The sequence below is a fragment of the Lucilia sericata genome, unplaced genomic scaffold, assembly GCF_015586225.1.
Source record: "Lucilia sericata isolate MDLA Ls3-8-SP2 unplaced genomic scaffold, ASM1558622v1 Contig000034F_arrow, whole genome shotgun sequence".
Classification (NCBI taxonomy): domain Eukaryota; kingdom Metazoa; phylum Arthropoda; class Insecta; order Diptera; family Calliphoridae; genus Lucilia; species Lucilia sericata.
In genome coordinates this window covers 145,979-170,506 of record NW_023994072.1, presented here as the reverse complement: position 1 = coordinate 170,506, position 24,528 = coordinate 145,979, and the positions used below count along the sequence as shown (strand labels likewise).

Below are 24,528 nucleotides of genomic sequence, written 5' to 3'. Positions count from 1 at the left end.
TTTATGTTTTGTAATATTTAAAAGTATCGAAAATATGCCTACTCAGAGTATTTTTAAATACACCAACACATTTTCATAACTTTTCATATAACACAATACATACACAACACACTCAACTTGTCAACTATAATTTTGTTTTAATTCTTTAGCATTTTTCGAATATTTTCATTGCCCTCTTCAGGTTTTTACTTTTTATTTCTATTTGGTTGATATTTTTGGAATATTTAACAAACTATTTGAGGCGTAAAGTTTTCTAAGTGAACAATTTATTTTTGTTTTGTAATTTAAATGACATGTGTAGTTGGAAAATATTGAAAAACAGATTGGCATTCATATCTGTCTGTGCAGCATAGAAAATGTAAGAGAATAAGAGGATGATTTTTTGAGTTTGTTTGAAAAAGCAATTACATATTCGAATTTAAGTGAAAAAATTATTAGAATTAGAAAAACCGTTATTTTTCAAGAATAGTGGAGTAAACCTTGGATTAAAACAGTTTAAAGGTTGCATTTGGGTTAAGATTCGTTTCAAAATTAAATTTATTGTGATAACTACAGGAGAGGTTATGCACCAACTCTAATCGGACATTGTGATTCATTGTAATTCTCTGCAAAAATAGGAAAGAGAAAAGAAATAAGAGAGAAGGATAAGGAACAGGATTGTGTGATAAGCGCCACAGCCTACATGTTCTTGAACAACACTGGATTCAGACCTCGAAAAAGTAAAAGAAACCAGAACGAATCAAAATAGAAAATAAATAACAAAACAGAAAGAAGAAAATGAGAGAGACAGAGAGAGGTATAAGGAACAGGATTGTGTGTTAAGCGAAACAGCAAATATTCTTAAATAATACTGAAGTCAGACCTCGAAGAAATAAGAGAAACATGAGAAAAGAGATTGAAATCGTCGCTACTGCCTATGAAATAAAAATCCAACTTAATCTCCTCATAAAACCTGGCAGATTACCAGCAATGATCCCTAGTTCGTCATGGTATCGACTTTCTAGTCTCTTTTATCTTTACACCCTAGGAAAAGCTCTTCAGCATCTTTACTCAAAAAAGCTCAAATTGAACAATGGACCGATAAATTCCCTATAAGTGTCCTTAGTCTATGTCCCTTACTATACAGTCCAATAAGTATTTGGGTTGTCTTCGCATTAAGCCGTGAACATTAGGCCTTACAATCCATTCAACTGCTCCAGAATTGGTTGATAGTGCCTTGGAATTAGAGATTATCTTTTTATAAAAGGAAAATACTTAAAATGCCCTTAGACTAATAAGTATCTTAATTGCCTTCTTATCTGAGAAAAGAGATCGATAACATCGCTACAGTCTACCTAATGGAAATCCAGTTTATACTCCTCATAAGACCTGGTATATTGTCAGCAATGCTCCCTAGTTCGTCATGTTATCTATTTCCTGAGGCTAGGTAAAGCTCTTCAGCAAACGTATTTAACCCGCAAAAGTCCAATGGACCGTTAAAATCCCTATAAGAACATAAGACCTTGCATTCCGTTCTACAGTTCCAGTGCCGTAAAATCTATTAGACATTAAAAACACTAGAAGAGTCCTTAGACTACTTCTGTCCAGCCCAATAAGTATCAGCTACCTTGAAATCCATTGTATTGTTCCAAGACTGACTACTAGTGTCGAAAATGAAAATGTTTGAATTCGAAATTGTTTGCTTTTCCTTAAAGAAGTATTTAAATTAAAATTTTGATATGAATTTTCTTTTTTCAAAAACTTGCTTATTTTCTTAATAAAACACAAATAAAAATCATCTGGTTTAAAGCGAAAAAGTAGCTCGCTCGGCTAGCTTTTTCACTCCGAAATAAAAACACAAATGCCCTTACGAAGGGGCACACTTTTTGCACTTTTCTATACTTACAATTCTTGCTATAGATATTATCGAAAGTATCCTCTATGGAATCGCATAGATTCGGTGTCAACGATGGTGAATTATTTGCTGTTTCGAATTTTTCTTTTTTACAATTTATATTTAAACCACTCAATAACTGTTGTTGACGTTGCTGTTGCAATTGTTCTTGAAATTGTTGCAAACAATGCTGTTGCAACTGTTGATGTTGATCCAAAGCCGTAGACGAAGAACTAGCCACACTAACACTATCCAAATCATCAGTTAAAACCACATTATTATCAACACTTTGAGTTTGACCGTTACTAGGAGATGCATTTAAATTTAAAGAATTTGTAAAATTTGTAGTATCCTGTAGGGTGCTAAGGGTAGCATTAGCCGAACCACATAATAAAGCAGCCAATTCTGATGAATCAGTAGAGAACATTTGTTGAGAATTTTGTTGTTGTTGTTGTTGTTGCTGCTGTTGTTGTTGTTGTATGGGTGAGGGCGACATTGAGGATACTGTTGAGGCTGGCGAAGAACATAATGAATTTGAAAATTGTTGCGTTTGTTGCTGCTGTTGCGTGAATTGTTGCTGTTGATAGTTTAATAATTGATTGAGTTGCAACGTTTGCAAATTATCGGAATCTTTTGTATGCAAACTAAACTCATCGGGCGTAAAGGCATTACCACTACTCCACATATAATCATCGGTGGTTAACAAGGGTAAATCGTCTTGTTCATTCATGGGTATATAAGGAGCACGCATTGTTAAATCATCCATATCATCGACATTCATGGTGTAATATGAAAAATCATCCTCTTGACTTAATGAACTGGGGCTGCATAATGAGGGTAGACTGCTACCTTCAGGACTCTGGAATGTAGAGAAATAAAGAGAGAGAGATTAGATTTTGATTATTTAAGTGGAAATAAGCAAATTTTAAAAGTCATGTTAGAAAAATTTCAAAATAAATAAAAGCTAATAACAATTTTTCAAAGATTTATCGAATTTGTTTGAATTATTGTAATTTTGGAAAGAATATTTGTAATGTTTTAAATATTGCAAGTCATCTTTGGAAGAAATTGATGGATTTTAGTAAGAAATTTAATTTAAACATTTACAAGTGGAACAAATATTCGATATTTCTTTAGAACATCGAGTGAAATAGAAAAGAGAAGAATTTTCAAAAGCCTTTGATTCAGAATGTATTAGAGTGATTTGTTTGCATAAAAACGTCTCAATTTATTCAATTGACTGCTCCAGGAGTATGAAAAACTTCAAGTTCGAAATAACACATGTCAACAAAATTTGAAAAAAGCCAAAACGCTAAAGGATCGTTCTGTGCCGAATCCGAATATGACCTTAGAATTTCTTCATCATATCTTTAGTTTGGTATATCTCAAAGAGGGAAGATGATATGACAGAGTTTAAACTTTCAGATGATATAACAAACTTTATAAATAAAGTTGGCTTGGTGCAGTTATAACGTCTCAAACATGGCTAAAAACTAGGTTTGAAGTACCAAACTGTAAGATCGTATATCTCGAAAAACTGATGTAATGGAGAAATTCTGAGGTCAGATTCAGCACACCTCAAGCCCTTAGAAAAGTATACCGGGTTAAACATTTGTAGGCCTGTGTAATTGATTGAAGATTTTAAACAAGTTATTAATAAAACAACATTTTCAGACATTATTAAATGTGTCCTTAATAAACAATTAAAATATTCAAATGAAATAATTAGACAAAAATTGAGACTTAATTAAATTTTAATCATAATTACCTTGGATGTAACACTTGGCGACAGTAAATGCTGTGAGCAATTTGTATCATTCGATTCATCACGATAATTTATAAATGGATCAATATTTGTGCTATTTGTTGCTGTCGTTGTTGCTGTACTATTGCTATTATGTGTTGCACTTGTTGTAGTTGTTATCAATGATGAAGATGGCGACGACGAAGAAGACGATGTTGTAGATTGTCTGTGATTATGTGTTGTTGCCACAATTGAAGCATTATAAGATATTGACGACGTCGAAGATGTTGTAGGCGAATTGGCTGCTGTTGTAGGCGAACAAGTAATTGCTGAAGATTTGTTTATTGTTTGATTATTGCTATTATTGTTGCTGTTATTGTTATTATTATGATTGCTATGTTCTAAGGACGATGTGTTAGAGTCTAATGAATTGATATCATCAGGTAAGAGGCTGCTGTAAGAGCCCATGCCAAAACCTACTAAAATTTCACCAAACAAGGGGCCCGATTCATCGAGTGGCATACAAGCATCGACAGCATTTGTGGCCACTAAGTGGGCAGTTAAATCGTCTGGTTCTTCTTTAAGCACTGTAAAAAAACACAATTAAAAAAATATTTTATTAAAAACAGAACTGTAAATTAACATGTTTTTTCTTATGCCAGTGTTAAAACTTTAAGTTTTGTGTTAAATTAAAACAAATATATAGTTCATGTTTTTGCTCTAAGTCCTAAATATAACATTAAATTACTAATTAATTACTCATGTTTTTTTTTTCTAAACTTGTTACATTTTTAAGTAAAATTTAATAAAATTTTAACACTTGTTTTGTTTTTATTCCACAATTATTGTAACAATTTGAGGCAAATTGTATTTTTCTACTACTACTACTACTTCTGCTGCTAAGTTGTGTGTTCAGTTTGTCCAATTTAATTGACTGATTTCAATTGAATTTAATTGACAATTGCACGAATTAAATGATTTATGTTATTTTTATTGTTTTCATTTAGTTTACCGAAATTGTTGCTTCTAATAAAATGTCTAGTATTGAGGGGAAAAAATATTGCCAAAATTTTTGTTATTTTTAAAAATAAACTATAAAACTTTAATTGGTTTGAATAAATAAAATAATAATTGAATATTTTGTTTTGAAAATTTAAAACTTTATTCTTTTATAGTTTTTTTGTATCAATTATTATTTTTCTAATTAATAAAATTTTTTAAATTATTTCAAAAATGTTAAAAAAGTTTATACTACAGAAAGCTTTAAGTATATACCATAGGTTTTACTATAGATTAGTTTATAGCACTGACTATACGATAGTCCAGGGTTTAGACTCTAGATTAGTTAGTTATAGTTTTGACTACAAACTATTCCAAAGCTTTTGTATCTTTGATTATAGTAAAATATATGTAGTAGAATATATGTAGCTTTGACTAAAAAGTAGTTCACTGCTTTATCTCTTTTACTATAGATTATATAGATTACTTTGACTATAGACTAGACTGTAGCTTCGATTAGAAGCTATTGCTTTTGATGTAGACTATACCATAAACTTGACTATAGTTTTGACTATACATTGTACTATAACTTCGACTCTTAATTAGACTGTAGTCTTGGATATCGACTAGAATAAAGCTTGGTCTATAGACTCACCCATAGCTTTGACTATAGACTAGACTACATCCTTAGTTATACGCTAAATCTGTAGACTATAGCTTTAGCCTATAACTTTGACTACAGTCTATACTATAACTTTGACTATAGGCTGTTGCTTTGGCTATAGACTTGACTATATCTTCGATTATTTACTATTTCTTTTACTGTAGACTTGACTATAGAATAGTGCATAGGTTTGATTACACACTAGACTATAAATTTGACTATAGATTAGATTATAAACTAGACTATAGCTTTGACTATAGACTAGAATATAGCTTGGTATACAGAATCGCCTATAATTTTGACTATAGACTAGACAGTAGCTAGACTAGACTACAGTTATATTCTATGGACTAGTTTTGAGTTATACTGAAAACAATAGATTTGATTATAGAATAGCCTATAAATTAGATAAAAGCTTTGACTATAGAATCCCCATAACTTTGACTATAGACTAGACTATAGCTTCAATTAGAAACTATAGCTTTTGATGTAGACTAGACCATAAACTTGACTATAGTTTTGACTATACATTAGATTATAACTTAGAATGTTAATTAGACTGTAGGCTTGGATATCGACTACAATATAGCTTGGTCTTTAGACTTACCTATAGCTTTAACTATAGACTCTACTACATCCTTAGTTAAACACTAAACAATAGCTTTATCTGTAGCTTTGACTTAGAATAGCCTATAAACTAGATCAATGTGTGTGAAGTTAAATTCGAATTTAACTAGCAGAGACACAAACCACATTTTTTAACATTGCTCTTTTTGCAGCTAACAGAGCACTGTTAAGCATTTAACAGAAAGTACATGAAAAATTAAAAATAAACACTTTAAAATTTTCAGAAAATGAAATACGAAAATTTCAGAACTTAAAAAAATATGAAAAATAAAAAAAAATATTTTTTGAAAAAAATCAATATTTTAATAAAAAAGATTAAAAATTCTCTAAAAAATCAATATTTCAATAAGAAAAATGTTAAAAATTCTCTAAAGGATTGGTGTCCAATTTGGACAAATATGGAAATGCACACGTATACCACTATATAGGAGTAGTAGTCTAAAGGGTCCTTAACAGGATTCCGGTAGTCATATGTCTGGAATAGTTTTGGAAGTTTTTTAAAAAATTTTTGAAAAAATCAATATTTCAATAAGAAAAATGTTAAAAATTCTCTAAAGGATTGGTGTCCAATTTGGACAAATATGGAAATGCACACGTATACCACTATATAGGAGTAGTAGTCTAAAGGGTCCCTAACAGGATTCTGGTAGTCATATGTCTGGAATAGTTTTGGAAGTTTTTTAAAAAATTTTTGAAAAAATCAATATTTCAATAAGAAAAATGTTAAAATTCTCTAAAGGATTGGTGTCCAATTTGGACAAATATGGAAATGCACACGTATACCACTATATAGGAGTAGTAGCCTAAAGGGTCCTTAGTCATATGTCTGGAATAGTTTTGGAAGTTTTTTAAAAAATTTTTGAAAAAATCAATATTTCAATAAGAAAAATGTTAAAAATTCTCTAAAGGATTGGTGTCCAATTTGGACAAATATGGAAATGCACACGTATACCACTATATAGGTGTAGTAGTCTGAAGGGTCCTTAACAGGATTCCGGTAGTCATATGTCTGGAATAGTTTTGGAAGTTTTTAAAAAAATTTTTGAAAAAATCAATATTTCAATAAGAAAAATGTTAAAATTCTCTAAAGGATTGGTGTCCAATTTGGACAAATATGGAAATGCACACGTATACCACTATATAGGTGTAGTAGTCTGAAGGGTCCTTAACAGGATTCCGGTAGTCATATGTCTGGAATAGTTTTGGAAGTTTTTTAAAAAATTTTTGAAAAAATCAATATTTCAATAAGAAAAATGTTAAAAATTCTCTAAAGGATTGGTGTCCAATTTGGACAAATATGGAAATGCACACGTATACCACTATATAGGAGTAGTAGTCTAAAGGGTCCCTAACAGGATTCTGGTAGTCATATGTCTGGAATAGTTTTGGAAGTTTTTTAAAAAATTTTTGAAAAAATCAATATTTCAATAAGAAAAATGTTGAAATTCTCTAAAGGATTGGTGTCCAATTTGGACAAATATGGAAATGCACACGTATACCACTATATAGGAGTAGTAGTCTAAAGGGTCCCTAACAGGATTCTGGTAGTCATATGTCTGGAATAGTTTTGGAAGTTTTTTAAAAAATTTTTGAAAAAATCAATATTTCAATAAGAAAAATGTTAAAATTCTCTAAAGGATTGGTGTCCAATTTGGACAAATATGGAAATGCACACGTATACCGCTATATAGGAGTAGTAGTCTAAATGGTCCTTAACAGGATTCTGTTAGTCATGTGTCTGGAATAGTTTTGGAAGTTTTTTAAAAAATTTTTGAAAAAATCAATATTTCAATAAGAAAAATGTTAAAAATTCTCTAAAGGATTGGTGTCCAATTTGGACAAATATGGAAATGCACACGTATACCACTATATAGGAGTAGTAGTCTAAAGGGTCCCTAACAGGATTCTGGTAGTCATATGTCTGGAATAGTTTTGGAAGTTTTTTAAAAACTTTTTGAAACAATCAGTATTTCAATAAGAAAAATGTTAAAATTCTCTAAAGGATTGGTGTCCAATTTGGACAAATATGGAAATGCACACGTATACCACTATATAGGAGTAGTAGGCTAAAGGGTTCTTAGCAGGATTCAGAATTTTTAACATTTTTCTTATTGAAATATTGATTTTTTCAAAAATTTTTTAAAAAACTTCCAAAACTATTCCAGACATATGACTACCGGAATCCTGTTAAGGACCCTTCAGACTACTACACCTATATAGTGGTATACGTGTGCATTTCCATATTTGTCCAAATTGGACACCAATCCTTTAGAGAATTTTTAACATTTTTCTTATTGAAATATTGATTTTTTCAAAAATTTTTTTAAAAACTTCCAAAACTATTCCAGACATATGACTACCGGAATCCTGTTAAGGACCCTTCAGACTACTACACCTATATAGTGGTATACGTGTGCATTTCCATATTTGTCCAAATTGGACACCAATCCTTTAGAGAATTTTTAACATTTTTCTTATTGAAATATTGATTTTTTCAAAAATTTTTTAAAAAACTTCCAAAACTATTCCAGACATATGACTACCGGAATCCTGTTAAGGACCCTTTAGGCTACTACTCCTATATAGTGGTATACGTGTGCATTTCCATATTTGTCCAAATTGGACACCAATCCTTTAGAGAATTTTAACATTTTTCTTGTTGAAATATTGATTTTTTCAAAAATTTTTTAAAAAACTTCCAAAACTATTCCAGACATATGACCACCGGAATCCTGTTAAGGACCCTTCAGACTACTACACCTATATAGTGGTATACGTGTGCATTTCCATATTTGTCCAAATTGGACACCAATCCTTTAGAGAATTTTTAACATTTTTCTTATTGAAATATTGATTTTTTCAAAAATTTTTTAAAAAACTTCCAAAACTATTCCAGACATATGACTACCGGAATCCTGTTAAGGACCCTTTAGACTACTACTCCTATATAGTGGTATACGTGTGCATTTCCATATTTGTCCAAATTGGACACCAATCCTTTAGAGAATTTTTAACATTTTTTTTATTGAAATATTGATTTTTTAGAGAATTTTTAATCTTTTTTATTAAAATATTGATTTTTTTCAAAAAATATTTTTTTTATTTTTCATATTTTTTTAAGTTCTGAAATTTTCGTTTTTCATTTTCTGAAAATTTTAAAGTGTTTATTTTTAATTTTTCATGTACTTTCTGTTAAATGCTTAACAGTGCTCTGTTAGCTGCAAAAAGAGCAATGTTAAAAAATGTGGTTTGTGTCTCTGCTAGTTAAATTCGAATTTAACTTCACACACATACTAGATCATAGCTTTAACTATGGACTCGACTATAGCAGACTACAGCGAGTATATGGTATTTAGACCATAGCTAGGACTATATACTCGCCTATAACTTAGACTATAGCTTTGACTATTGATTTTTGCTATAGATTTTACAAATTTCAAAGATTTCGGATTAAAAAGGCAGGTGTACTGTTGTCGAGTTATTTATTACTAAAAAAATTGGTCTGTGAGTAGTTAATATTTTCGGCTCATAAATCAGTTAAAAAGAAGATATAAAGTAGTAAAACAATAATTAAAAAACAATAATAATAACATTTAAAAGCCCAACCTTTATTTTTTTTTTTAATCTAATGAAAAACACATATTTTATTAAAAAAGCAATAAAAAATTTAAAAATTTCAAATCGTTACTGACACTTAAAAGATTTATGTTTAAAGATTTTCATAACATAAAAAGATAACAATTAATAAAAAGGAGTTAAAATAAACGAAAATTGTATTTAGGTGACAACTCTTAAGGAATTTATAACAAAATTTATTAAACTAAATTAAAAATTTTAATTTTCCTATATTTATACAAAACAAAAAATGACATTAACAATTAAAATTATATTAAATTTTAAACACGTTAAAATCTCTAACAGTTTTTATGGGATTTTCATATTTGATTTGATAAACGATAAAATAAAATTCTGTTTATATTTTTGAAGCGCATATTGCCTTGTTAAGTGTGTAATAAATAATAATGATTATATTTAATTTTTATTTGATTTATTTATAAATTATTAAACTAAGTAACCTTGCACTTTATTACACTCACTCTGCTTGTTGCTTTACATTTACTACTATTTTTATAAAAAATAATTCTATTTGTTTTTCCCCATAATAAATGTTAAAACTATACTATGAAACATTTATTAATAAAATAAAAACGAATACCAAAACGGTGACTATTCAACGATGACAGTAAAAAAGTGATAAATTATAAAAAAATTTTATATTTAAAAAAACTAACACAGAAATATGTATTTAAATTTTCCAAAATCAAAAATATAAATGCAAATAAAAGTAAAAATATATAAATTTGCAAATATGTTTGTATTCTATTTTTTTTAAACAAAACACATGTTTTTGTATAATATATTTATAAAAATATGTGTATGTTTATAGGCAAACAAACAAAACAGGGTAAAAGGCTAAGAGATACAGCAGTTTTATCTCGCTTTTTTAAGATATTTTTAACGAAAATTTAGTTGACAAATTATTTTTATTTTTTAAATCACGGAAAATATATCTTTTATTATATTCATCATATTGTCCAAAATACAATTTAATTTAGACCAGCGATTTTTTAATTTATGAAAGTTTTTTTTGTTAAATCAAGTGATAATAATTTACTAATTTAAAGCACAAAAAAATTTGTTTAATATACATATTTAAATGACATGATGTGCATCTTAAAGAAAAAGCACAAATACAAAAAAATAATAAATATAAATAAATTTAAAGATTTCTTTTCTTTATACTAAATGTACTAGTAAGGGATCAGTAGAACAAACAGCAGACACACGCAATCAATTTTGAAATCATTTAGAAAAATTAAATTTATCCATAAGATTTGTCAACAGTAAAGAAGAGAGAGAGAGTGAGGGAGGGAAAGAGGAAAACTTTATACACTTAAAGAAAAATTTTGAAAAAAGTCAAGTCGGCAGTTTTGACAGCAGAGTTTACCACAGTTTTGTCTATAGATTTGATTATATATTTGAATAAAGTTTTGACTATAGACTAGTTTAAAGCTTTGACATTAAGTTTGTCATAAGCTTTTACTGCAGATTTTGTCTCTAGATAAAGTTATAGTTTGAAAATAAGTTGTTTTTGCTAAAAACTTGACTAAAGCATTTCCAGTAGATAAGTTTATAGCTTTGACTATGGTCCAGTCTAAAGCTTTAATTTTCGTCTAGTTTATAGGATTGCCTACTGCCTAATCTATAGTTAGAACTATAAACAAATATGTATATACCTTGGACTAGAGACTAGTTTATATCTCGGGTTATAGACTAATCAATGGCTTCTAAGCCTCAAGCTTTGGGCGTAGTTGAGACTATAGCTTTGACTATAGTTAAGTCTTTAACTTTGACTGAAGCTTTAACTTTGGTCTAGAGCTTTGACTGTAATCGATTCACTTTCAGCTTTGACTGTAGTTTAGATTATAGCTTTGAATATAGTTTAGTCTTTAACTTAGACTAAAGACTGTTTTATAGATTTGACGGGTCCATTGACTGTTCTATAACTGTGACTATATTCAAGTCAATAGTTTTAATTACGGTATTGCTAACAGACTAATCCGTGTTAATAGACTAACTTGAAGCTTTGACAAAAGTTTAATCTATAGACTAGTCTGAAACTTTAAATAAAGATTGTTGTATAGATTTGATGGGGGTCTAGCTTAGGCCATTGACTGTTCTACAACTGTGACTATATTCTAGTCTATAGTTTTGACTATGGTATTGCTAATAGACCAGTCTTGGTTAATAGACTAACCTGAAGCTTTAACTATAGATTGATTTGCAGCTTTGACAAAAGTTTAATCTATAGACTTGTCTGAAACATTGACTTTAGACAGTTCTACACCTTAGGCCATATACTGGTCATTAGTCTATCCTACAGCATTCACTAAAATCCAGCCTATATTCCTTGTTAATAGATTAATCTGAAGCTTTAACTATAGATTGATATGCAACTTTGGCAAAATTTTTATCTTTAGACTAGTCTGAAACATTTACTTTAGACAGTTATACAGCTAAGGCCATAGACTGGATATTAGCTTATCCTAAAGCATTGACTGTATTTCAGTCTATAGCTTTGACTATAATCTAATCTATAACTTTTACTAAAGTCAAAAGTTTAATCAATAGATTGGTCCATAGCTTTGAGCTGACTGGTCAACAGCTTAGACCATAGACTGGTCGATAGCCTAGCCTATAGCTTTCGCTATAGTCCAGTCTATAGCTTTGACTATAATCTAGTTTCTAGCTTTGACTATAGTCATGAATCTCTATAGGCTATAGACTAGTTTATAGCTTTGACTATAGCTAGTCAATAACATGGATAATTCACTAGCCTACAGACTATTCGATAGCATAGTCAAAGCTTTTAACTGGTCTATTTAAAGCTTTGTAGCTTCGACTATTGACAAGCATTAAGCATTGATTGACTTCTCTACAACATTGGTTATAGAGTATTCTATAGAAAGAGCAAAGTACTTGGCTAAAGTCTAGTGTATAGCTATAACTAAAGCTTGCGTCATAAGTAGTACAAACTTTAAACAATTCTAGATTTAAAATGTTATCATTAAAGTGTTTACCATTCCATTACATTTAAATTTTTTCGAGTGTAGAATATAACATTGTATGCATGTGTGCATTCATTATGAAATAAATACAATACATAATTCATAAGTAATATAATAAATATGAATATATTAAAGTAAATATGTATGTATTTGTCTGAATGTACATATTTAGTAATTGTAACTGTTGTTAGCAGGGGGCACGATTCTATAAGATACACGTATGTATATACCCCTCGAAATAAACACTTTAGAGGACTTTAACGAGCGCAATGAATGACGACAATGTAGGTGAGTGGTGGCATGATGTTGTTGTGGAGAAAACAAACAAAAAAAATAAAACAATTTAATAATTGAAATGTGAAAAAAATATGTAGATAAACAAGAAAAATGTATTATAATTGTTTGAAAAAAGTCGTTAACAATTTATAAATAAGTTGTGATGATTTTTTTTATAAAAAAAACAATTTTAGGAAGGAGTTATTTTAAAAATAAAAAAATTTTAAAAAAAGTTAACAAAAACTGAACGAAATTTGAGTTTTTTTTAGAATTTTGAAAAATTTGTTTTTGAAATATTAGTTTTACCCGCTAAACGAATGTTTTTTTAATATTTAATAAAAAATATGATGACAACTTATGAAATAAAGCCAGATATAAAAGATATATAAATTTAATAAAAGAAATTCTGAACATAACTTTTCGGAAAGCAAAAGTAAATAGATTCTCATCCTCCTATCCCTACCAATACATCATCATCATCAGAACACACAAACCAAACAATACACAGCCAATTAATTTGTTAAGTAGTATTGTCACACACAAAATAAAAAATAAATTTATTTATTTATTATAATTTTTTTTATAGACCAAATAATATTTTTTTTTTATTTTTGTTGTTTTTAAACAATTGGCGCGTGTATCTTGTTTAAATGAGCTAAAAAATGGGAAAAAGAAGGAAAACTTTTGAAAGAAAGAAAAAAATAAATAAAAAAAACATCAAAATCCAAAACAACAAATTTAAAAAGACATGAAAAACTAAATTTAAATTATTTTGTTAAATTTTTGTTATTGTATAAAGACGACAAAACGTCCAACGTATCCATATGTATTTGTGTATTTCTATGGCAAAATAACCGGGAAAGTGCGTTAGACATTTGGTATTTTGAATGAACTTTAAGTGATGCTCATCATGATGATGCTGATGATGATTATCATCATAAAAAAACAACACCACGTAATAGATACAAATCTCTCAAATAGGAAAGAATAGCATGTGACTTGAGAGTTTAGCAATTGGTCACTTATTTTGATTTGTTGGTGGAAAATTTCGAAATCAAAACAAATAAATTTAGAAAAATTGATTTTAATATTCACCACACAATACTCTGAATATAATAATAATGTTCATATTATGGGAATATTTTAAAGAAATATTATTTGTAGCAAATGTTTGCATTAACAAGACTTTGTTTAATATGAATACTTATACGTTTTGTAGCCAATCTGAACATTTAAAAAGGAACTACTACATCTATTTTAAAGAAAACTTTAAAAATTTTAATAAAATTGTTATTTTTTTTTAAATAATTATGCTTTAAACAAGTTGGTAGCAAAAAATTAAAATTTTTGCTACAACCGGTTCAATATTTGTTTGTTATTTCTTTGGCGCCCTCCTAATTCTGCCTAAAATAAACTTTCGTTTATTTTATGCAAATTTTATTAACAATTTTGTTTTTTTTTTCTCTAATTATATTAAAATAATACATATAAATAACTTGTTTGAAATGAAAAGAAAAACAAATTTCTATAAATACGATATTTTTATTTCAAATTATAAATTTTGTTTGCAAAATACGAAGAAAAAAAAAACTAGACCTGCCTCAAGGTCTTATGAAAATAATCAATTTTTTTAATATTTTGAAACAATTTGGTTTGTTCTTTAGCTTTGTTTATAGAATATCCGAAAGCTTTGGTTAAAGACTAGTATAAAGCTTTATAGTCTTTTCTACATTCCAGATAATAGTCTTGTCTATAATCAAGATCAGACAATTGTATTATTACTATAGTCCGGACTGCAGTCTGTCTATAGACAATAGTCCATAATAAACTAATAAAGCTTTTACTTTAGACTAGTCCAGTGCTATGACTAGTCGAAAGCTTTTAGTATAATCTAGTCTGTTGCTTTGACTATAGTCTAGTTAAAAGCTTTTACTATAGATTATGCTCTAGCTTTGACTTTCTCTATAGACTATTCAAAAACGTTTACTTTAGACTACTATAGAGCTTTGTCATTGAACTATATAGATATGGCTACATGATTGACTTTAGATTTGGTGCTGAAAAATTTGGTTTCTATTCTACTCTATACTCTAGTTTTAGTCCAGATTATAGTTTTTTCTATAGTCATAATTATAGTCTCATCTATAGTCTAGACTAATCTATAGCTTTTACTATTTATTTAGCTTTTATTTTTTATTTATTTAGCTTTTATTTTTTATTTAGCTTTTATTTTTTATTTAGCTTTTGACTAGTATATAGCTTTTAATATAGTGTTCAGTGAAGTAGTCCATACAATTGTATTATCTACTATATACTCTAGTATACAGTTCAGATTATAGTTTTGCCTATAGTCTAGACTAATCTATAGCTTTGACTACAACTTTAGCATTTGACTAGTACATAGCTTTTAATATAGACTTATCTATTAGTAAGTATTACTATAAAGTGGTTGAATACTTAGGCTATAAACTAATCGAAAATTTTTTACTATAGTATAGTCCAAAGCTATGATTAATCGAAGCTTTTGATATAAACTATAGCTTTAACTATATTCCACTTAAAAGCTTTTACTAAAGATTTGTTTCTAGCTTTCATTATCTGCTAGTGGAGAACTTTGTCTATAGACTATATCAAAGCGCTTACTCCAGAGCCTTGCCTTTGAAATCATATAGTTTAAGCTTTAGACTAAAACTTAAACTATATAATTAACTTTTAATTAAGCTAAAGCTTTGGTCTTGGAAAATTTAGTGTCTATACAGTTCAGTGAAGTTGTAAGAAACCCCATTACAATTTAAACGTATTTTATTACATTTTTACGTTAATTATAAATTTTTGTTAGACAAAAATACTATTTTAAGCTTGATTTAAACTTATTTTTTAAAATTTAAATACATCAAGCGTAAAATTTATTTATTTGTTTATGTCAATATAAAGACAAATTAAAAAAATTTGTTACATGATCATTATAATTAGTTTTATTTTTAATTTGCAAAGCTTGATTTAATCTTTTTTTATAGCAAATTATATATTTAAAAAAATATATTATTAGTTTAATATTTTTGCAGTTAATTTTCAATTGAATACTGATAAGTTTTTTTTTTAGAAATAACATTTTGAACTTAATAATTTAGTAACAAAAATGCTTAGAGACAGACAGAAAAAATAAACAAACTGTTATGCATTTTTCATGCAATCATACTAACAAACGTCAACCAACAGTGGGTGACAAAAAAAAAAAATAAAAAAAAATAGAAAAACTAATGAAAACCCTAATGCAATTAATTATAAAATGTTAATTTATTCAAATTTATTAGTGTTAAACAACTTTTGCCTCACACTGTATTGTCAATATTTTCTAATATATTTTTTTTTTGAAGTGCATTAGCCGTTTTAAAGTGCATAACGATCAAGGCCATTTCTCTATACGTTAAACGAAAACTAAATATGTACTATATATTTAATTCTATTTATTTTTCAATAAATTGACGTTTTTCTAAGTTTTGTTTATTGCAAATATTTAGCGTTGACCATCTGTATATAGTTTTTTTTATTACATTTTGCTGTATGCGGTATTTTAGTTTATTTAGTTAAAACTAGTTTTTTGTTATTTTAGAAAATGTACAATATTTGATAATTAATAAAGCTAATGATTAGACTTTAAAATAAATATTTATCAGTAATTATTTAGAATTGTAAAAAAGTGCATTTAAAGCAAATATTTTAGTTTAATCTCATGATTTATTGTAACAAAATAGTTTTATTTATGGCAAATAATTATTAAATTTTAAAGTAATTATGGAGAGTAAATCAATTCGTTTGTTTGCTATTTTTGGTAATTTTTTCAATTTGTCATGTGGTGACAATTATGGGTTTTTTTTAACAATAGTATAGTCTAGAATATAGTATTCTATATAGTCTAGATTTCAGTCTAGTCTTAAATCCAGATTTTAGTCTTTCTATTGATCATAATATAGCCTTGTATAGTGTCCAAACTAAAGTCTAGTCTATAGTCCAGACTTTAGTCCAGTCTTGTCTATAGTCCAGACTATAGTCTTGTCTATAGTCCAGACTATAGTCTTGTCTATAGTCCAGACTATAGTCTTGTCTGTAGTCCAGACTATAGTCTTGTCTATAGTCCAGACTATAGTCTTGTCTATAGTACAGACTATAGTCTTGTCTATAGTCCAGACTATAGTCTTGTCTATAGTCCAGACTATAGTCTTGTCTATAGTCCAGACTATAGTCTTGTCTATAGTCCAGACTATAGTCTTGTCTATAGTCCAGACTATAGTCTTGTCTATAGTCCAGACTATAGTCTTGTCTATAGTCCAGACTATAGTCTTGTCTATAGTCCAGACTATAGTCTTGTCTTTAGTCCAGACTATAGTCTTGTCTTTAGTCCAGTCTATAGTCTTGTCTATAGTCCAGACTATAGTCTTGTCTATAGTCCAGACTATAGTCTTGTCTTTAGTCCAGACTATAGTCTTGTCTATAGTCCAGACTATAGTCTTGTCTATAGTCCAGACTATAGTCTTGTCTATAGTCCAGACTATAGTCTTGTCTATAGTCCAGACTATAGTCTTGTCTATAGTCCAGACTATAGTCTTGTCTATAGTCCAGACTATAGTCTTGTCTATAGTCCAGACTATAGTCTTGTCTATAGTCCAGACTATAGTCTTGTCTATAGTCTTGTCTATAGTCCAGACTATAGTCTTGTCTATAGTCCAGACTATAGTCTTATCTATAGTCTAGACTATAGTCTTGTCTATAGTCCAGACTATAGTCTTGTCTATAGTCCAGACTATAGTCTTGTCTATAGTCCAGACTATAGTCTTGTCTATAGTCCAGACTATAGTCTTGTCTATAGTCCAGACTATAGTCTTGTCTATAGTCCAGACTATAGTCTTGTCTATAGTCCAGACTATAGTCTTGTCTATAGTCCAGACTATAGTCTTGTCTATAGTCCAGACTATAGTCTTGTCTATAGTCCAGACTATAGTCTTGTCTATAGTCCAGACTATAGTCTTATCTATAGTCTAGACTATAGTCTTGTCTATAGTCCAGACTATAGTCTTGTCTATAGTCCAGACTATAGTCTTGTCTATAGTCCAGACTATAGTCTTGTCTATAGTCCAGACTATAGTCTTGTCTATAGTCCAGACTATAGTCTTGTCTATAGTCCAGACTATAGTCTTGTCTATAGTCCAGACTATAGTCTTGTCTATAGTCCAGACTATAGTCTTGTCTATAGTCCAGACTGTAGTACAAATCAAGGCCTCAAGATTATAGTCTTCTCTATAGTCCAGGCTATAGTCAATACTACAGAAAAGACTATAGTTTTGTCTAATAATATTGAATATTTCATGTAGAAAACCCCCACACATTTATCTAAAATTAACAATAAATCACTGCAAATAATATTAAAATTAGATAAACAAATAAATTTATTTTATTTTTGCAATGTCTATGAGATGTCAGTAATTTGATGGTTGTTTATCAGATAAAATTACCAACCAATATTTTTCCTAGATACCCTGCTCCCTTTACAATAAAAGGGTCTGTCTATAGCCTTGATCTAAAAAAAGACATCAATCAGTTCAATTATCAATACAGATTATTATCATGATTTTATTTTTAATCTAGAAAAAAAAAAACATTTTCAAATTGTGGTTTTAGATTTTCCACTGCTACTGCTGCTGTCAGTTACATTTTTGCTAGTTGGTGTTTCGTTTAATTTTTTTTTTTATTTTTACAACTGAATAAAACCGCAAATAAATCGTTAACTATTTTGAAATTTGCTTTGTTTTAAGTTTATTTTTGTCACTATAGTTTTTGCTATTTAGTTGTTATATGTATATTAAAATAAATAATTGGATTTTATTGTTTAATTTATATTATAATATCAAATTATTGTCATTTGATTTGGCAACAGGAGTGCAGATGTTGTTAGAAGTTAGGGGAGAAGTAAAGAAAGTCAGGACTTTCCTAATGTGGGTCTTAAAATGGTTTTATGAGATTTGTTTTTCTATTATTTACATTATAATTTATATGATTGTTCTTCGTTCCTTATCATACTTGTAATGTTTTTTAAATGAGTTTTTATTATAAAAAACATTATCTTTATTATTATTAATGGTCGTTTTGTTGGCAAAAACAAAAACTATAAGTAGGTTTTATTGTATTTGGCCATTAGCAGTTGTTTTTTTATCTAAATTCCATATGGATAGTTTCTTTGTTTTTGTAATCGTAGTCTTAGTTATCGGTTGTTTACTTAAAAAATTGTACACTCGTAAAAGATTATTTTTGTGGTCTATTTGGGCCTAAACTTTAGAAAAATATTGAATTTATATTGTTTGCTTTTAATTTTATATAAAATAGTTTAAATTTGTTTTTTTAGTTTGTGGACAAAGAAGGTCGTGATCGCGTTATTTTTTGCTAATTGCAAGGACGTGGACTCATTTCCTTTGCTGATAAAGTCAAAACATATTTGAAATTATCTATAACACAGGCCGACAAAAATTGTAAAATGTCAAAAAGAGAGGTATACAATTATAATGCAGTCTATAATCCAGACTTTAGTCTTGTCTATAGTCCAGACTATAGTCTTGTCTATAGTCCGGACTATAGTCTTTTCTATAGTCCGGACTATAGTCTTGTCTATAGTTAAGACTATAGTCTTGTCTATTGTCCAGACTATAGTCTTGTCTATAATCGAGACTATAGTTTATATATAGTCTTATCTATAGTCCGTACTAAAGTCTTGTCTATAGTCCGGACTGTCATCTTGTCTATAGTCCGGACTATCGTCTTGTCTATAGTCCGGACTATCGTATTGTCTATAATCCAGACTATAATCTTGTCTATAGTTCAGACTATAGTCTTGTTTATAGTTCAGACTAGGGTCTTGTTTATAGTTTAGGCTATAGTTTAGACTATGGTCTTGTCTATAGTCCAGACTATAATCTTGTGTATAGTATAGCCTATAGTTCAGACTAGAGTCATGACTTTATTGTTGCCTATAGTAAAGACTATAGCCTTGTCTATAGTGCAGATTATAGTCTTGTCTATAGTCCAGATTATAGTATTGTCTATAGTCCAGTTTATAGTATTTTCTATAGTTTAGACTATAGTCTTGCCCATATGCTAAACTATAGTCTTGTCTATAATCCAGCCTTGTCTATAGTTTATGGTCTTGTCTATGGTCCAGACTATAGGCTTGTCTACAGTCCATACTATAAGCTTGTCTATAGTGCAGACTATAGTCTTGCAGAAATTGAAAATTTATTAAAAATATTACTAATCGTCAGATATTCGAAAATATTACGGCAATATAAAAAAATTATCTTAATTTCCCCCCCGATTCCTTACAAAAACAAAAACTTTTAACACCCAATAAAAATTTATAAAAATAAAATAAGTTGTAAAAAAAATTTCAGCACTTACTTGTTAATTCTGTGGCATCCTCGGCAAATGATAAATATCCTTTATTCATATCTTGTGGATGATTCGCGTTAGCCGTTAGTTGTCCACCTCCCGATTGTTGTTGTTGTTGTTGCTGCTGCTGTGGTTGTTGTTGAGCTAAAATAGCAGCTGTAGCTGTAGTCGAAGGTAATTTTGTAGGCGGTAAAGGTGAAAATACCGAAGCTGTTACAGATTGGGGCGTGGCACGCGTATTATTGTTGTTGGCAACATTCAAAGTTTGATGTTGTTGTTGTTGTTGTAAAATCGATTGAGTCGATGTGGTAGTGGGTAAATTGGTTAAAATCAACGAAGAAGTAACGGTTTTGGGACCACCGCTAGTTGGTTTAGATTTATTAAAAACTGTATGGGTAACAGTAGTGGTGGGACAGTGGTTTGGTGGTGGTAATAAGGGAGTTGCTACTGCAGCGTTGGGAGTAGAAGTAGCAGTAGTATTTAAGGGGCTAGTTTTATTATTATTGTTGTTATTTAAAACAATTGGTGGTATTTGTTCTTGTTTGATAAACGGTTTAACATTAATGATTTCTTCTTTTAAATTATTTTGTTTATTATTGTTTGATTTTAAATTATTATTGTTATTGAGTGGCGTAGTTGTTGTTGCTGTTTCTAGTTTATTTAGTATTACGGCTTCTTTTGTTAATTTTAAATCCGAATTAGCAAATAATTTTTCTTCTGTTGGTTCTATTAGATCTTTGATTTCCTCCTTTTGGGGTTTATTTTCAATTAAACCTTCCGTTGGTATGTTATCAAGAGGTTTTTCTTCAATTTTAAGTTTTTGCGATTCTTCGTATTGTTGTAAAGTATAAATTTCATGCTTTTTCTCCAAGTTACTAAAATTTTACCGAAAAAAAAACGCGCACAAATTATAGAATTTTTTTCTTCTTTTTTTTTTTGAAAAGATTTTATTTTTGTTGAAAAAAATTATATACTGCTTTATTTTACTGTTTGCATTTTACACTTTTTGTTGTCAGCAAACAAAGCACGTGATTTTTTATATATTTTTTTATATTCTTTTATAAATTACCAGCAACCCACACTATTACGTATTGCAAAAAGCAACAAATATAATTGCAAAAAATTTTTTTAAGATAAAATTGCAATTCTTTGATAAATTGCAATAGAGTAAAAAAAACTCAAACCTTAAACTCTTTTAGTAAAAGATTGCACTCAATTTGAAATGCATTCTCTTAAACTGCATTCACAATTTTAATTCTTTGATAAATTGCTAAAATAAAGAGCAAACATTTGCATTCACTCTTCAAATTAAACTGCATTTAACACTGCACTTAACAGTGCAATTTTAAATGTTAATTTAACATAGTTTCATTAGTACTCTTAAAACTACAATAAAAAAGCTCTTTAATTTGTTTAAAGAGTTAGTTTCTTTTATATTTGTTTTCTTTGCTTTTATCTTTGTTTTTGTGTTTTCATTGAAGATCTGTCGTTTTACAAAAACAACAAGTTTGACGTTTTTTTACTAAAACCGGCATTTTTCTTATTTGTAGTAATTATTGTGTGTTATTGTTGTTATTGCATTTTTACTACTACTTTTTCTGCTTTTATTTTATTGCAATTTTTCTCTTTTCGTTTTATATTTGCAAAAACAAATTGTAGATTCGCTTGGTTGCATTTTTTCGTGCAGTTTTTTTTTAAATCGTAGTAATTATTGTATTTTTTTCAATTGCAGTGTCATGCAAAAATTTACATATTTTTTTTTTGTATTTTAAAGTTAATTATTTAGTTTTTTATATGATTAATAAGTAAATAAATAAATGTTATAAATTAAGTGTTAATGAGTTGTTGTTGTTTTTAGGGTGTTTAAGTCTCTCTTTAATTGCAGCCTACAAATATGCTTTTCTTTGTTACACTCAAATATAAAAAAGTTTCTTATTATTAAAAAGTTCTGGGAATATTCTCGAATTTTTTTCAAAATTCCAAATATGTTAATATTTTGTTTTTTTTTTTGTCTTCTTTTTGCATAAGTCTCTTTTTACACCAGTCTGAGCCTTATAAGTTAAGCTGGATGTTTGTTATTAAAGCAAAATTCTGGGAATATTCTTGAAAAATTTTCAAACTTTCAAATATGTCAATTTTACTGTATAAATTAAACACTATTCAGATTATTTTCAAATTAAATTTATAATTGCCTTCATTTATATAATAGCCTTAAAGTATGTTTCACTTGATTAAAACAAAATTCTGGGAATATTCACGATAAATAGAAAATATTAAAAAATAATAATTTTGGAATACATTTTTAAAGAATTTTGATATCTGTCTTCGTATACCCAAAGCAATTTATCTTCTATAACATCCCAAAACTACGATTAACTAATTGGATTTGAAGAATATTCTCGAAAGAATTTACAAACTGTTTATATTTTTATTATCTTTAAAAACAATGATTATTCTGATTTCACTTAAGTTCATTTTGTTAACTGTTTTATAATAGCCTCAAGGTATGCAATGCTTTAATTCATAAAAATTTCTGTAAATTTAAAAATTCCAGGAATATTCTAGAGTATTTTTATAAATACATATATATATTTTTATAAATAAAAGTTTAGGAATGTTTTTTTTTCTGTTTTATCTTAACTTCTTATCTAAACTGATTCACTAACTTTCTAGCTTTTCTTTCTTGGCCTTAAGATAAAGCAAAATTTGAGGAATATTCTAGAAAGAATTTATAATTTTTCTATATTTTTATTATCTTAGGAAATGAAAGAATTGAGAATTTTCTATATTTTTATTATCTTAGGAAACAAGGATTATTAAGAGATGTTGTTAACTGTTTTATAATAGCATTAAGTTATGCTTCTCTTTGGTTCATAGAAATTCCTCTTAATCTAAAATTCTAGGAATATTCTCGAATATTTTCAAAATTTAATATAAATATAATATTTTTTATAAATAAAAGATCAGGAATATTTTTAAGAGATCCTGTTATGTATATATATGTATCTCCATATTTTAAGTAATCTCTTCTATTATATTATACTCGGTTTTTTAAACATTCCTAAAATATGCCTCACTTTGTTATAAGGAAATTCCGTTAAGTTTCTATTACAAGAAAATTCCAGGAATATTCCCGAAAAAAACTTAAAAATTTACTGTAATGATTCTTTTTAAAAGTTTTTGCTGATTTTATACATAAAAATTTTAAACAAAAGAGAATTCTATGAAATACATATCCAAACAAGAATATCTTGTAGATGTTAACTCCATTAAAACTTCTTTTTACTCTTCCACAAAGTTCTATAAAATAATTGATTCTTTATTAATTTTTTTCTTGGAATTTTTACTCCTACACTGAAACAGTTTAATAATTATATATTTTTATAAAAATATAAATATTTATATAAAAAAATTGTTAATCCCCCTTGTTAATAAAATAAAAAAATTACAAATAAAATATTAAATACTGTCACGTCTCTTATAAATACTAAGGAAATAACTAAACAACAGTTAAAATGATTGTTTAATCTATAAAATGTTAAAAATAACCATCAAAAGCCTAAAATAAACCAAAAATATTAAACTTTGACCACAATAGGAAAAAAATAAATAAAAGAAGCAGAAAAATTGATAAAGAAAATACCAAAAGAAGGTGTGTCAAGTTCCAAAGTTTTTTGCGAATAAAAAAAAAATAAAAGTAAATACATATAGAAAATATATTCTATAAATCTTAAAAGAATTTCCAATAAAGTGAATCATAAGAAAAAATAATTCATATTAATAAAACAAATAGAAATTATCTAGAAAAAAACATAGTTCAGTTATTAATTAAATAAATTACTCAAGATAAATGTTAAAACCTTTTTTATAATAATTATTAATTAGAACAGCTTGTTGTTGCCAAGATATTAAGCAAAAAAAATGTATATATTTAAGAATCTTTACAAATAATCAATGATGTTATTATTTGCCATTAAATTTGATAAGATAAATTATGAAACATTTAATTCTATATATTTTTTTATATTTTTCGAAAAAAAAAAAACAACAACAAAATAGTTATACTACAAAATCTATGTTATCAGTTTTTTAGCAAACAAAATTTATTTATAAAAAATTACAAAAACAAATTTATTAGAGTATAATTTTTTGCAAACAAATTGAAATAGCAAAACAAAATATACAAAATAAATACGTTTGTTTTTTTTTCCGAAATTTTATGATAAACTTGAATTGATAATAAAAAAAATGAAATTAAATTAAAAACAAAAATTGCAAAGAC

At 27.9% G+C, this 24,528-nt stretch overlaps 1 protein-coding gene across 1 annotated transcript in view; it reads right to left on the bottom strand.

The window, feature by feature from the left end:
* Positions 1 to 24,528, bottom strand: part of LOC119612461 (protein similar) — a gene marked incomplete at its 5' end in the record, with an annotated part of 134,981 nt that overhangs the window by 35,249 nt on the left and 75,204 nt on the right. Inside the window, 3 exons of the mRNA XM_037968271.1 lie at positions 1,886 to 2,732; positions 3,642 to 4,204; positions 20,256 to 21,121. Coding sequence (XP_037824199.1) covers positions 1,886 to 2,732; positions 3,642 to 4,204; positions 20,256 to 21,121 — 2,276 coding nt within the window. The remainder of the gene's footprint in view (positions 1 to 1,885; positions 2,733 to 3,641; positions 4,205 to 20,255; positions 21,122 to 24,528) is intronic.